Below are 13,871 nucleotides of genomic sequence, written 5' to 3' on the forward strand. Positions count from 1 at the left end.
AAGGGCTCCCAGAGAGAGAAGTCTAGAAGGAAATTTGAGATTTAGACAACTGTCCCTTCCTTTGTGAGACAGGGTTTGCAGGTAGCCAGCTCAGTTCTGCGTGGACACTATTGTCTTAGCTGGAGCAGCTAGAAACGCGCTGGTTCATCAGATCCTGTTTTCACCACGTGCCAGTGCAGCAGCCCTGCCTGTCCTGGCAAGACCGCTCTGCCTAGAGCCCGGCAGAAAGGTGGTGCAGTATTCTCTTCCCACGGACCTGAATCTCCCTCCGGCCACAGTAGCCTTCAGTGAAGTCTGTCCGGCAGCCACCGATTTTCGTTCCCTCTCTGAGGCAAGAATATTTGTGAGTGCTATCTTCTATCAGACCAGCTGCATGGTTAGGATGCAAGTTTCTGAGTGCAGCGCATTCTTCTGCAGGTCTGAGGAATTTCCTTTCTTTGCAACGTTGGCAGAGCCGTGCCCTGGTTATTGTGTTGGAACTGGGCACTTTCTCATCCCAAAGGTTGTGGCCAACGGCAAGGGCATCAGGGAAAAGTGATGGAGCTCATTGGGTGGCTGGACAGCTTAATTTATGAGGAAGATTTAGATATTCAAAGGAAGAATAACCAGGAGGAGAAATTGCATGGAATTGGCAGCGGGGGGAATAGCATCAAGGGGATGAAGTTCAAAAATGAAAATACAGGAAAAATATTAGGGATAACTTCTGTCCTGCTTGGGGATAATGTTTTGGTGCCCGCCAGTTTGCCAACGAGCAAATGAGCAGTCTGTGACCCCCACCTAAAAGTCCTTGTGGCAATAGGAAAAGCCTCTATTCATGGTCAGGGCAGAGGAAGTAACAGATCGGAATCCAAATCAAGAAATAGGCGTGCGATCGTTATGGAGATCATAGACTCCTGGCCGAGATGAGCCTGGTCTGCACGGCTGCAGATATTCTCCTGCTACCTCTTCATCCTTTTCCTCTTTTGTTCTGTTTCAGAGACCTGCGAGGAGTCGGGAAAGAGCCTCTTGTCGGCTGAGAACACAGAGCACGGCGGGGACCCCAAGTCGGCCTCTGCCGATCAGAGCTCCACCAGAGAGGACTCTGGCTTCCTGTGCTGGAAGAAGGGGTGTAACCAGGTGTTCAAAAGTTCAGCAGCCCTCCAGACACATTTCAATGAGGTTCATGCCAAACGGCCACAACTGCCAGTGTCCGACCGGCACGTCTACAAATACCGTTGCAACCAGTGCAGCCTGGCCTTCAAAACCATTGAGAAGCTGCAGCTCCATTCTCAATACCATGTCATCAGAGCAGCCACAATGTGTTGTCTTTGCCAGCGCAGTTTCCGGACTTTCCAAGCTCTGAAGAAGCACCTGGAGACCAGTCACCTGGAGCTGAGCGAAGCAGATATTCAGCAGCTTTACGGAGGGCTTCTGGTGAATGGAGACCTCTTGGCAATGGGTGATCCCTCGCTAGCGGAAGACCACACTATAATTGTGGAGGAGGATAAGGAGGAGGAGAGCGACCTGGAAGATAAACAAAGTCCTACTGGCAGCGATTCTGGATCAGTGCAAGAAGACTCTGGCTCGGAGCCAAAGAGGGCCTTGCCCTTCAGGAAAGGTCCTAACTTCACCATGGAGAAGTTTCTGGACCCATCTCGCCCTTACAAGTGCACAGTTTGCAAGGAGTCTTTCACACAAAAGAACATTCTTTTGGTCCATTACAATTCAGTTTCTCACTTGCATAAACTGAAACGAGCCCTCCAGGAGTCTGCTACTGGGCAGCCCGAACCTACCAGCAGCCCAGACAACAAACCTTTTAAGTGTAACACCTGCAACGTGGCCTACAGCCAGAGCTCCACCCTGGAGATCCACATGAGGTCTGTCCTGCACCAGACCAAGGCCCGGGCTGCCAAACTGGAGGCAGCCAGTGGCAGTGGCAATAGTAACGGAGCTGGTAACACTGGGAGCAGCAGCAGCAGTAGTATCTCTCTGGGCTCATCCACACCGAGCCCAGTGAACACTAGTAGCTCCAACGCCTTCACAACCACCAACACCAGTAACACTGCCACAGCACCGATCCCCAGCTTGCTCAACCAGGTATCCAGTGACAACGTGGGAATCCCACCTTTAAGCAACCCCATTAGCGCCAACATCTCCCCTTCTGAGCCCAAGGAGGTAAACCGGAAGAAGCTGGCGGATATGATTGCATCCAGGCAGCAGCAGCAGCAGCAGCAGCAGCAGCAGCAGCAGCAAGCTCAGACGTTGGCACAGGCTCAAGCCCAAGTCCAGGCCCACCTGCAACAAGAGCTCCAGCAGCAGGCTGCCCTCCTGCAGTCCCAGCTGTTCAACCCCACTCTGCTGCCACACTTCCCAATGACCACGGAGACCCTGCTCCAGCTGCAGCAGCAGCAGCATCTTCTCTTCCCGTTTTACATCCCGAGCGCCGAGTTCCAGCTCAGCCCTGAAGTCAGTCTGCCTGTGACCAGCGGGGCGCTGACGCTGACGGGTAGTGGGCCGAGTCTGCTGGAGGATTTGAAGGCTCAGGTCCAGCTCCCCCAGCAGAGCCACACACAGATACTGCAGCAGCAGCAAGGGCAGCTTTCCCTCTCGCAGTCTCACTCGGTCCTCGTCCAGCAGAGCCAGCACTCGGAGAAGAAGAACAAATCCATCGTGAAGGAGAAGGAGAAAGAAAGCCAGAGGGAGAGGGACAGCACGGAGAGGGTGGACAGCAGCTCAGGGTCCAAGGAGCCTCTGCCTGACAGCCTCAAGCCCAAAGACAAGAAGGACTTTGCGCCGGGCACCAGCGCAGAGCCCTCTTTGCTGCCCCCACGCATCGCCTCTGATGCAAGAGGGAACGCTACCAAAGCCTTGCTGGAGAACTTCGGCTTCGAGCTGGTCATTCAGTACAACGAGAACAAGCAGAAGGTGCAGAAGAAGAACGGGAAGACGGAGCAGGGCGAGAACTTGGAAAAGCTGGAGTGCGACACGTGCGGCAAGTTCTTCTCAAACATCCTCATTCTGAAGAGCCACCAAGAGCACGTGCACCAACACTACTTCCCCTTCAAGCAGCTGGAGAGATTTGCCAAGCAGTACAGAGAGCATTACGATAAGCTGTATCCCCTGCGGCCCCAGACGCCAGAGCCCCCGCCGCCGCCCCCCCCGCCGCCGCCCCCGCTCCCTCCAGCACCGCCGCAGCCAGCTTCCACTCCAACCATTCCAGCCTCCGCCCCGCCGATAACCCCTCCGACGATTGCACCAGCTCAGCCGTCTGTGCCGCTCACCCAGCTCTCCATGCCAATGGAGCTGCCCATCTTTTCTCCACTGATGATGCAAACGATGCCGCTGCAAACGTTGCCTGCTCAGTTGCCACCCCAGCTCGGGCCGGTAGACCCTCTGCCGGCAGACCTGGCCCAGCTCTACCAGCACCAGCTGAACCCCAGCCTCCTCCAGCAGCAGCAGAACAAGAGGCCGCGCACTCGCATCACAGATGACCAGCTCCGAGTGCTTCGGCAGTATTTTGATATCAACAATTCCCCAAGTGAGGAGCAGATCAAAGAGATGGCTGACAAGTCTGGGCTGCCACAGAAAGTGATCAAGCACTGGTTCAGAAACACCCTGTTCAAAGAACGCCAGCGCAACAAAGATTCCCCCTACAACTTCAGCAACCCTCCCATTACCAGTCTGGAAGAGCTGAAGATCGACTCGCGACCTCCCTCTCCTGAGCCTCAGAAGCAGGAGTACTGGGGTAGCAAGCGGTCCTCCAGGACACGGTTTACAGATTACCAACTTCGGGTGCTGCAGGACTTCTTCGATGCCAATGCTTATCCAAAGGATGATGAATTCGAGCAACTTTCTAACTTGCTGAACCTCCCTACGCGCGTTATAGTGGTCTGGTTCCAGAACGCCCGCCAGAAAGCTAGGAAAAACTATGAGAATCAGGGAGAAGGCAAAGACGGGGAACGGCGGGAGCTGACGAACGACAGATACATTCGAACGAGCAACTTGAACTACCAGTGCAAAAAGTGCAGTCTAGTCTTTCAGCGCATTTTTGATCTTATCAAACACCAGAAGAAGCTTTGTTACAAAGATGAGGATGAGGATGGACAGGACGACAGCCAGAACGAAGACTCGATGGACGCAACGGAGCTCTTGACTCCGACCAGCTCCTCCTGCAGCACGCCGATGCCCTCGCAAGCGTATAGCACCCCAACCTCCGCCGCTAATGCAACCTCTTCAGCTTTCTTACAGCTCACCACTGAGGCGGAGGACTCTTCCACCTATACTTGTAAAGCTACAGAAGCTACAGATGAGAAACCAAAGCAGCCTGAACCTCCCAGTACACAGCAAAACCAAACTCAAGAGAAGCAAGTGCAACCAAAGCAAGAGCCTCAGCAGCAGCAGGACCAAGGAGAACAGAAGACCAGTTTGACACACCAAAAGCTCTCTCAGTTATCCTCCCCCAGCTCATTACAGCAACAGCCACCCCTCCCACAGACACCCCAGTGCTCTTTGCCTCCATCGAGTCCAAGCCCATCTCAGCTCTCGCATCTTTCCCTCAAGCCCCTTCATACGTCTACCCCTCAGCAGCTGGCAAACCTACCTCCTCAATTAATCCCATACCAGTGTGACCAGTGCAAACTGGCCTTCCCTTCCTTCGAGCATTGGCAGGAGCATCAGCAGCTTCATTTTCTGAGTGCACAGAACCAGTTTATACACCCCCAGTTCCTGGACAGGACGCTAGATATGCCTTTCATGCTTTTTGACCCCAGTAATCCACTACTTGCGAGCCAGCTGTTATCGGGAGCCCTGCCTCAGATTCCAGCCAGCTCGGCCACTTCGCCTTCAACACCAACATCTACAATGAACACGCTGAAGAGAAAGCTGGAGGAAAAGGCCAGTGCAAGCCCCGGGGAAAACGACAGCGGGACGGGGGGAGAAGAGCCTCAGCGAGACAAGCGGCTGAGGACAACGATTACCCCCGAACAGCTGGAGATCCTTTACCAGAAGTACTTGCTGGACTCCAACCCAACGCGGAAGATGTTGGATCACATTGCACACGAAGTGGGCTTGAAGAAGCGCGTCGTGCAGGTCTGGTTTCAGAACACGCGAGCCCGGGAAAGGAAGGGACAGTTCAGAGCGGTGGGGCCTGCCCAAGCCCACAGGCGCTGCCCTTTCTGCCGAGCGCTCTTTAAAGCCAAGACGGCTCTGGAAGCGCACATCCGATCCCGTCATTGGCATGAGGCCAAGAGAGCTGGCTACAACTTGACTCTGTCTGCTATGCTTTTAGACTGTGACGGGGGGCTCCAAATGAAGGGAGACATCTTTGATGGAGCAAGCAGCTTTTCCCACATGCCGCCAACTGGCAGCGACAGTCAGGGTGTTCCCCTCTCGCCGGTGAACAAAAGCATGGAGCTGTCGCCCAGAACGCTGCTTAGTCCGTCCTCCATTAAGGTAGAAGGGATAGAAGACTTCGAAAGTCCCTCCATGTCCTCGGTTAACCTGAGTTTTGACCAAACGAAGCTGGACAATGACGACTGTTCTTCTGTCAACACTGCGATCACAGACACTACAACTGGAGACGAAGGCAATGCAGACAACGATAGTGCCACGGGGATTGCAACTGAAACCAAATCAACATCAGGACCCAGCGAGGGTCTGACAAAGGCTGCCATGATAGCAATGTCTGAGTATGAAGATCGGTTGTCTTCTGGCCTAGTCAGCCCAGCTCCCAGCTTTTACAGCAAAGAGTACGATAATGAAGGTACTGTGGACTATAGTGAAACATCCAGCCTTGCAGACCCCTGCTCACCCAGCCCCGGTGCAAGTGGTTCGGCCAGCAAGTCTGGAGAGAGCGGGGATCGGCCAGGGCAGAAGCGTTTTCGCACTCAGATGACTAATCTCCAGCTCAAGGTTCTGAAGTCATGCTTTAATGACTACAGGACACCCACCATGCTGGAGTGTGAGGTCCTGGGCAATGACATTGGACTGCCAAAGAGAGTTGTTCAGGTCTGGTTCCAGAATGCTAGGGCCAAGGAGAAGAAATCCAAGCTCAGCATGGCCAAGCATTTTGGCATAAACCAAACAAGTTATGAGGGACCCAAAACAGAGTGCACTTTGTGTGGCATCAAGTACAGCGCTCGGCTGTCTGTACGTGACCATATCTTCTCTCAACAGCATATCTCCAAAGTTAAAGAAACCATTGGAAGCCAGTTGGATAAGGAGAAGGAGTACTTTGACCCAGCAACCGTACGTCAGTTGATGGCTCAGCAGGAGTTGGACCGGATCAAGAAAGCCAATGAGGTTCTTGGTCTGGCAGCTCAGCAGCAGGGCATGTTTGATAATACCCCTCTGCAAGCTCTGAACCTTCCTACTGCGTACCCGGCACTGCAGGGCATCCCTCCCGTCTTGCTCCCAGGCCTCAACAGCCCGTCCTTGCCAGGCTTCACTCCATCCAACACAGGTGGGTGCCGGAGCAGTCGTCTCCTTGCGCAGACGTGTAGCTTTCCCTAGTGTGCGCCTGTGGCACAATGGACATTTCCACAGAAATGTCTGAAATCGGGCTTACCATGCTCCAGTCCACAGTGTCATCAGCAGGGCACAAGGCAAAGTTACTGTACCTTTGATTCCCTAAGCCAGGCGCTCTAGCAGCCGCAGCCTGGTTCTCTCCAGCCCCTGGGAGCCACGGCTCCAGGGCCGCTTGGCACACGCTATAAATTCTGCAGCATCCTCAAGGAAACTTGGAAGCTGAGGTCTTTGTTGCGTTGTGTCTGAACAGGGGTAGCACGCTCAGTGCACTGTTCCTTGTGTCATTGCTTTTGATAGAAAATTCAGTTCATGTTCTACTCGCCTCCAATTCCCAATTACACTGCAGATGCTTTATTAATGATACAGATGTGTAGGAGAAAAGGTGATGGGCAATCTGGAGGTCTTGCGCATGCTGTTGTCTTTATGGTAACCTGCAGTAACCGTTGCTTGCGTGGCTGCATGGCCAGTGATCCGTTTTGAGCAATAGTTGGCTATGAAAGGGCCAGCACTGTTCTCTTGTGTCCTATATTCAACAGATCAACACTAGGAACATCCCTCCCCCTCTGCCAGTTGGAGCAGGTGGGGAACAAACATCCCTTTTCAGTTCAGTCTGTTGTTAATTAGACAGAAAATATACAGATTATTTTCCTACTTCATTCAGTTCTTTTGAAACTTTAGATACTTGAGCCATGTTCAGGCTTGCTTCAGGCGTCTCAGACAGCAGGTGCAACTGCTCTTCCTCTTGGCCTGCTGAAGACGGGCACGAACAGTGGAGGTCATGCTTCTTGGGGAAAATGTTTCCCTGCAGAAGCTGGTGTTTTCTCAAAAGGGCCAAAGAACCAAAAGATTTGCTCCAGAAGCTGATCTTACGAGCGTCTCTGGTTGTGCACGAGTAAGGGATCCCCAAAAGGGGGTCCGCCAGGCACAAACAGCATGGCTGCCAATCCTTCCTAGACGTCGCAGCCTGGTGCAGGAAGGGAAGACCCTCCTTTGTAAAGGAGCTCCCAAGGGAAGCAGAGACAGGCTGCGCCGGCTGAGGATCCACCCCAGCCACGAGGTCTCTGGATGGACCAGCATCCAGCAGTGCTGCCATTAGCCATCCTGTGATAGAGAGTGCATTAGCACGCGTGTGACTTCCCTGGACTCTGGGGCCTCAACAGATGGGGTCTCGTCAGAACTCAACATCTGTTACAGCAAAGACACGGGACCAGAGGTTACGTTCAGGAGCCAAAATGCCCAGCAAGCCCCTTTCTCTTGGGCTGCAGGAAAGGGCTCCCTTTCCCACTCCTCCTTACCCTCGAGAACGCGTCCTTCTTACACCTGCACATTGAACTTTCCCCTGTGAAAGCAGCTGGGTGGTTCCCCTGATGGCACAGATGCTGGCTGGCTAAGCCCGATACGTATTTCCCTACCGGCTTTGTCATCTTTTTTTGGATTCACAATCCTAAACATCTAATAAAAGTCGATCTTTTCCTCAGGACATTGAGGCAGTCCTGCCAACATCCAGAAAACCTCCCAGTTCAGTTGCAGAGGCATTGGCTTGGGTCTCTGCCCTCTCTCTGGCCACACAACAGATTGGTCCTGGTCGTGGTCTGCTTCACCAGTCTTGGAGCCTGCCGTGGCCTTGCTGGAACTACTCTTACAGCTCTTGCATGTAGCTGTCCTCCCGCGCAGGGTTTGCTGATGCTTGGAACTTGAATTTGGCTTTTTCCATCCCTACAAGGGGGAATCTTGGAGCCCATGGGACCCTTCTCTTGATGACCCCTCCTGCCGATGGTCTCATTTTCAGTGCCCATTACCATGGCCAGGAGAGTCTGGGTTGCAGATCTTGTTGCAACCCACCTTATACAAAGTGGTAGTACTTAAATTACAGCCGTATTTTTTTTTTAAGATTTTCAGTTCGATCTGCAGCTTTGTCTTTATTTTTCCCAAAGCCCCAGTGGGGATGAAGCTACCGACCCTGCATGTGAGAAGCAGTCAGTTGCTACTTAGATGGGACTAAAGTATTTCGAAAGGCAAAAAAGCTGTGACCTTTGGATAAAGTGTTGACTTTTGCACAGCTATAACTTGGATAGACCAACTGCTACAAGGAGTATAGATAGGGTCGGCGTTGTCCTCTCCAGCCTCCTTCACAGTAGACTCACTTTCCTGCTCCATCCGTGGTGGGAACAGTGGTTGGGAGGACGGCTGACGCTAGCACCTTGCCTGAAGCAGCACTCCCACTTCTGCTAGCTCCAGTGGGAATCTGGAGGGGGAAAACCCTTGTGTAGACGAGACCCTCAGTTCAACAACCTTGTGTTCTTCCAGCTTGTTGAGTTTAGGGCCTTACATAGGTACTTAGCTATTTTTATCTTTTTCACTCTGGAGAAAATGCCGAAGGACAAGAGGGTCTTATACCCGCCTCAGAAATGATGGCTGCCACCTTGTTTTGTACATCCAAGTAGCCACCCAGGAGGACAAATGAGCTATATTTTGGGCAGGAAATGGGGTCCCTTTTTTTTCTAGAGCTGCCTCGGAAGGGAACCACCGCGGTGACTAGAAGGGCTTTGCTACGAGTATGTGAGCTGAGTGAATAATTGATTGTGAGTAACTTATTCAGCACACTTTGCCTTTTTTCAGCTTGTATTCTGCCCACAAAGTGACAGTGGGGTTCTTTTCTCTCTTGCCTGCTTGTCATAAATGTTCCAGTGAGATTTTTTGCAAATGTCTCGTACTCTCGTTACCTGAGTTGTGGTATGTCGCAGAAAGCACAGGTAGTTACTCCTGTGTCCTCGGCGGATGAGTTTAACCTTCAGAGTCTGGCTTATGGTAAGAAGGCTTTCAGGAAACTCCCTGCAAGGGCCCACACAAGTAATAGTTGAATGCTGCCACGATGCAGCCAGAAGAGCAGCGAATCTAGGCAAATTCATTTAGCTTTCACATGAATGTTCAGCCAGCTTTAGTCTAATCTTTTTTGCAGGGAACAAAATGAAAGCACAGGAACATTCAGCCTGGGTCAAAGACAGGTCTTTCTAGTCCTGTGCACTGTCTTTGATAGCAGACAATGCCATCTGCTTCAAAAGAAAGGTGAAAGAAGCCCTTGCAGTAGGCAGTTGTGGGAGAACTTGTTCTTCTAGCCCCAGTGCTCAGAGCTGCGTGTATGCCGCTGGCTTGCGGTGGAGATGTCCTTGTCGTTGAAACCTGGCATTCCCTGCCTGGGTCGTGAACTGGGACAAAGTTGGTCCTGGGCAGAGTGACTCTCAGGAAGGCACATGTGGGAGCATTTGTTTGGCCAGCACCAAAACGGGAAGAGGAAAAACGACGTCATGCCTTGAGGGGCCTGGGCATAGCTCCTGGTTGGGACGGGGCAGAGAACAGGAGCGTTCAGCACCGAGCGGGGCAGAGAGCCCTCTCGTCATATCCCTCATGAACGGGGTCCCCTGCATCATGTCTTCGTTCACCCAGTCCCTTTGACTGGTCCAGTGCTGAGAAAGCAAGCAGTGCCCTCAGCACCACAGCATGGCATGGGCCGCGCCCAGAGCAGCCACGGCCTGTCTCTTACGGCGGCTTTGGCAGGGTCCGTTCCTTTTCTTCTTGCCCAGTAACGTGCCCCGTGTCGCTGCCGCCCCCCGAGTGCATGGTGGTTCCTGTCGCAGAGACCAGCGGGTCAGGGATGTGGGATGGGAGTTGTGGCTGCAGAGTCCACAGCGCAGTAGGCACGGTACCGGCAGGGGCATTAGCTCAGGAAGCACGGACGCGAGACTGCACCGTGGCTGTTCGGCATGTGGCAATGCCCAGCCTTTGGAAGTGGAGGCATCCGCCACTCGGTGCTAGCCTGGAGCGGTGGGTGGGTGAGGGGAAGGGGTGTAGCTTGGTGCTCCTGCCTTCCTGGCGGTCAGGGTTTCTAGCCCGTTCAGCGTGGGGGTTTTCTCACCACCCCACCTACTAACTGTTCTCGGTTTGGACTGGCTGGCTAACGAGGCAGGGTGCTTTGGCAGTGAGCAGGTGTCGCGCTGTGGAAAGGTCTTCCTGTTCCACGTGCCTCGCCGGGCCTGTGGCTGGACACAGCAAACGTTTACTCTTCATAGCCCGAATGCACAAGTTACAATGCAAGTGCTGCTGCTCTTGCTGCCCTCGCCCGTTTCCCCTGGCTGATTGCTCGCTGAACTTTTGGACGCTCTCCAGGAGCTCCCAGCTAGCAGGCGTTGGTCTGTCCTGGCTTTCCAAGCATCCAAGTTATGGAGGGGGCACTGCATTTCATATCCGTGAGAATATTTCTGAGGAAAGCAGAGCCATTGCCAGCGCTCTGTACCCGTAAGAAGGTGGGTTGTGCCAGACGGGGAGAGGGGGGCATCTGCCAGAGCCTGGAAATCGGCAGCGGAGGAAGGCAGCTGGAATGAAGAGGGCTTCTCGTGTCCTCCTCCGCTCTTCGGCTCTGCCTTGCTCCTTTCCTGTCCCACCTCTCCCTCTTCCCTCCTCTTCTTCCCTGCAGGTTTTCACGTATTTGAAAATGGTTTGTAGGCAAACGCCCTTTGTTAGCACCCGGCCACCCCTGCCCCGTGCTGCCGGGTCGGCACTCCTGGTTTAATGACCGACGCGGCCCCTGGTTTGGGGGTGCCCGGTCAGGCAGGTCAGACCCTTGCCCAGTCAGGTGGAGGGAGGCAGGAGGCTGCTGGTTCCAGGTGTTAGGCAGCTAAATATATTGTCTATCTGCGCGAGATTGGGCAGATGACAGACAGCTCTGTCTTAGCTCTGTGGTGGGTAGCGGGCCCCTGGCCGCAGCGTCCGTGCACCTCCCGGTCCGTGTCACGCTACTTGTGCTGCCCAATGGCTGGGGCACCGGTGGTCCCCGTGCTGCTGGGGTGCCCCGGGGCTTGCTCAAGGCCCCCAAGCCCCGGGCTGGCTTGCTGGCCTTGCATTTCTAAAGCACTGAATAGATGAGAAGCGCAGCCGTTGCTGAGCGGAGCCGCCGGCTGCCCTTGCTTGCAGCGACCGCCTGTCCCCCGCCCGCCCGCACGGCCCTCGCGCTTTCCGCCGGTCGCGCCTGTTGTTTCACCGGTTCTCTCTCCCCCTCTCTCTAGCTTTAACTTCTCCAAAACCCAACCTGATGGGTCTGCCCACCGCAAGCGTCCCCTCGCCCGGCCTCCCCACGTCTGGATTACCAAATAAACAGCCCTCGGCCTCGCTGAGCTCGCCGACCCCAGCACAGCCCACGGTGGCCATGGCCCCCCAGCAGCAGCAGCCGCAGCAGCAGCCGCCGCCGCCACAGCGCAAGGAAAAGGAAAGTGAGAAGATTAAAGAGAAGGAGAAGGCACCTAAAGGGAAAGGAGATTCCCTGGCGGGGCCCAAGAAGGAGAAAGGAGAGGCACCTGCAGCCACCCTGTCGGCCCCCCTGCCCACCATGGAGTACGCAGTGGAGCCTGCCCAGCTTCAGGCGCTGCAGGCTGCCTTGAATTCAGATCCAACCACCTTGCTTACAAGCCAGTTCCTTCCCTACTTTGTCCCAGGCTTTTCTCCCTATTACGCCCCTCAGATCCCGGGGGCCTTGCAGAGCGGGTACCTGCAGCCCATGTACGGCATGGAAGGCCTGTTCCCCTACAGCCCTGCTCTGTCGCAGGCTCTGCTCGGCCTGTCCCCCAGCTCCCTGCTGCAGCAGTACCAGCAATATCAGCAGAGCCTGCAGGAGGCATTGCAGCAGCAGCAGCGGCAAGTGCAGCAGCAGCAGCAGCAGCAGCAGAAGGTGCAGCAGCAGCAGCAGCAACAGCCCAAAGGAAGCCAAACCCCAGTCCCTGCGGGGGCTGCTACCCCAGACAAAGACCCTGCCAAAGAATCCCCCAAACAAGAAGAGCAGAAAAACGCACCCCGTGAGGTGTCCCCCCTCCTGCCCAAACCCCAAGAAGAGCCCGAAGCAGAAAGCAAAAGTGCGGACTCCCTGTGTGACCCCTTCATTGTTCCAAAGGTGCAGTACAAGCTGGTCTGTCGCAAGTGCCAGGCGGGCTTCAGCGACCAGGAGGCGGCCAGCAACCACCTGAAGTCCCTCTGCTTCTTCGGCCAGTCTGTGGTGAATCTGCAAGAGATGGTGCTTCATGTGCCCACTGGCAGCAGCGGCAAGGGCAGCGGCTCGTACCAGTGCGTGGCGTGCGAGAGCACGGTGTGTGGGGACGAAGCCCTGAGTCAGCATCTCGAGTCAGCCCCGCACAAACACCGAACAATCACAAGAGCAGCAAGAAACGCCAAAGAGCACCCCAGTCTATTACCTCACTCTGCCTGCCTCCCCGATCCTAGCACCGCATCTACCTCGCAGTCTGCCGCTCACACAAACGACAGCCCCCCGCCCTCTCTGTCCTCCTCCTCGGCTTCCCCCCACGCCTCCAGAAAGTCTTGGCCCCAAGTGGTCTCCCGGGCTCCCCTTGGGAAGCCGCCTCCTCCTTCTTTCCCTCCTCTCTCCTCATCTTCAACGGTTACCTCAAGTTCATGCAGCACCTCAGGGGTTCAGCCCTCGATGCCAACAGACGACTATTTGGAGGAGTCTGACACGGATCTTAGCCAAAAGTCAGATGGACCGGCTAGCCCGGTGGAGGGGCCTAAGGACCCCAGCTGCCCTAAGGACAGTGGTCTAACTAGTGTAGGAATGGACACCTTCAGATTGTAAGCTTTGAAGATGAACAATAAAAATGAATTTAAATAAAAAAAAATTAATAACAAACCAATTTCAAAAATAGACTAACTGCAATTCCAAAGCTTCTAACCAAAAAAAGAAAAAGAAAAAAAGAAAAAGTGTGGGTTGTTTTCCCATATAACAATGCCGGTGGGTTTTACATTTTTTTTTTTTTCCTTTTAATAAAAAATTTAAAAAAAAGCTGTTACATTTGTCCTTTTGAAGGTACTGTTGGTCTGGGAGACGAGTCTATACTGCCTCCTTAATGTCTTTGGAGCTTAAACCCCTTGTATATTGCCCTTTTTCAATAATGCCCCTCACTGATAGCACAGCAGAGGCCGGCACGCACTGTATGGGAAAGCAGCCCACCTTGTTACAGTTTTAAATTTCTTGCTATCTTAGCATTCAGATACCAATGGCTTGCTAAAAGAAAAAAGAAATGTAATGTCTTTTTATTCTCAGGTCAATCGCTCACACTTTGTTCTGTTTTCAGAATCATTGTTTTTATATATATATAGATATATATACACACTCGCACATGCACACGTGTGCGTGTGTGTGTGCATGTGTGTGTATGTATGTATATACATGCATGTGTATATATATATATATGCACACACACACACGCGAAAGCCTATGTATATATATAAATATATATATATATATAATTTTGTTTGTTTTGGGGGTTTTTGTTTTGTTTGTTTTTGTTCCAGAAAAGGATTGGTTTTTT

At 53.5% G+C, this 13,871-nt stretch overlaps 1 protein-coding gene across 3 annotated transcripts in view; it reads left to right on the forward strand.

Annotated features, from left to right (window-relative positions):
• The window catches only part of ZFHX3 (zinc finger homeobox 3), a 203,031-nt gene extending 189,484 nt beyond the window's left edge, over positions 1 to 13,547 (forward strand). For 2 of the 3 annotated variants that reach the window (XM_019536092.1, XM_019536093.1), the window contains 2 exons: positions 977 to 6,439; positions 11,565 to 13,547. In XM_019536092.1, coding sequence (XP_019391637.1) covers positions 977 to 6,439; positions 11,565 to 13,135 — 7,034 coding nt within the window. In that variant the 3' untranslated portion in view covers positions 13,136 to 13,547. The remainder of the gene's footprint in view (positions 1 to 976; positions 6,440 to 11,564) is intronic. The other variant, XM_019536094.1, reaches the window with a different exon arrangement.
• The last annotated feature ends 324 nt before the right edge of the window (positions 13,548 to 13,871 follow it).

The sequence above is a fragment of the Crocodylus porosus genome, unplaced genomic scaffold (genome assembly GCF_001723895.1).
Source record: "Crocodylus porosus isolate Cpor-Errol unplaced genomic scaffold, CroPor_comp1, whole genome shotgun sequence".
NCBI lineage: Eukaryota > Metazoa > Chordata > Crocodylia > Crocodylidae > Crocodylus > Crocodylus porosus.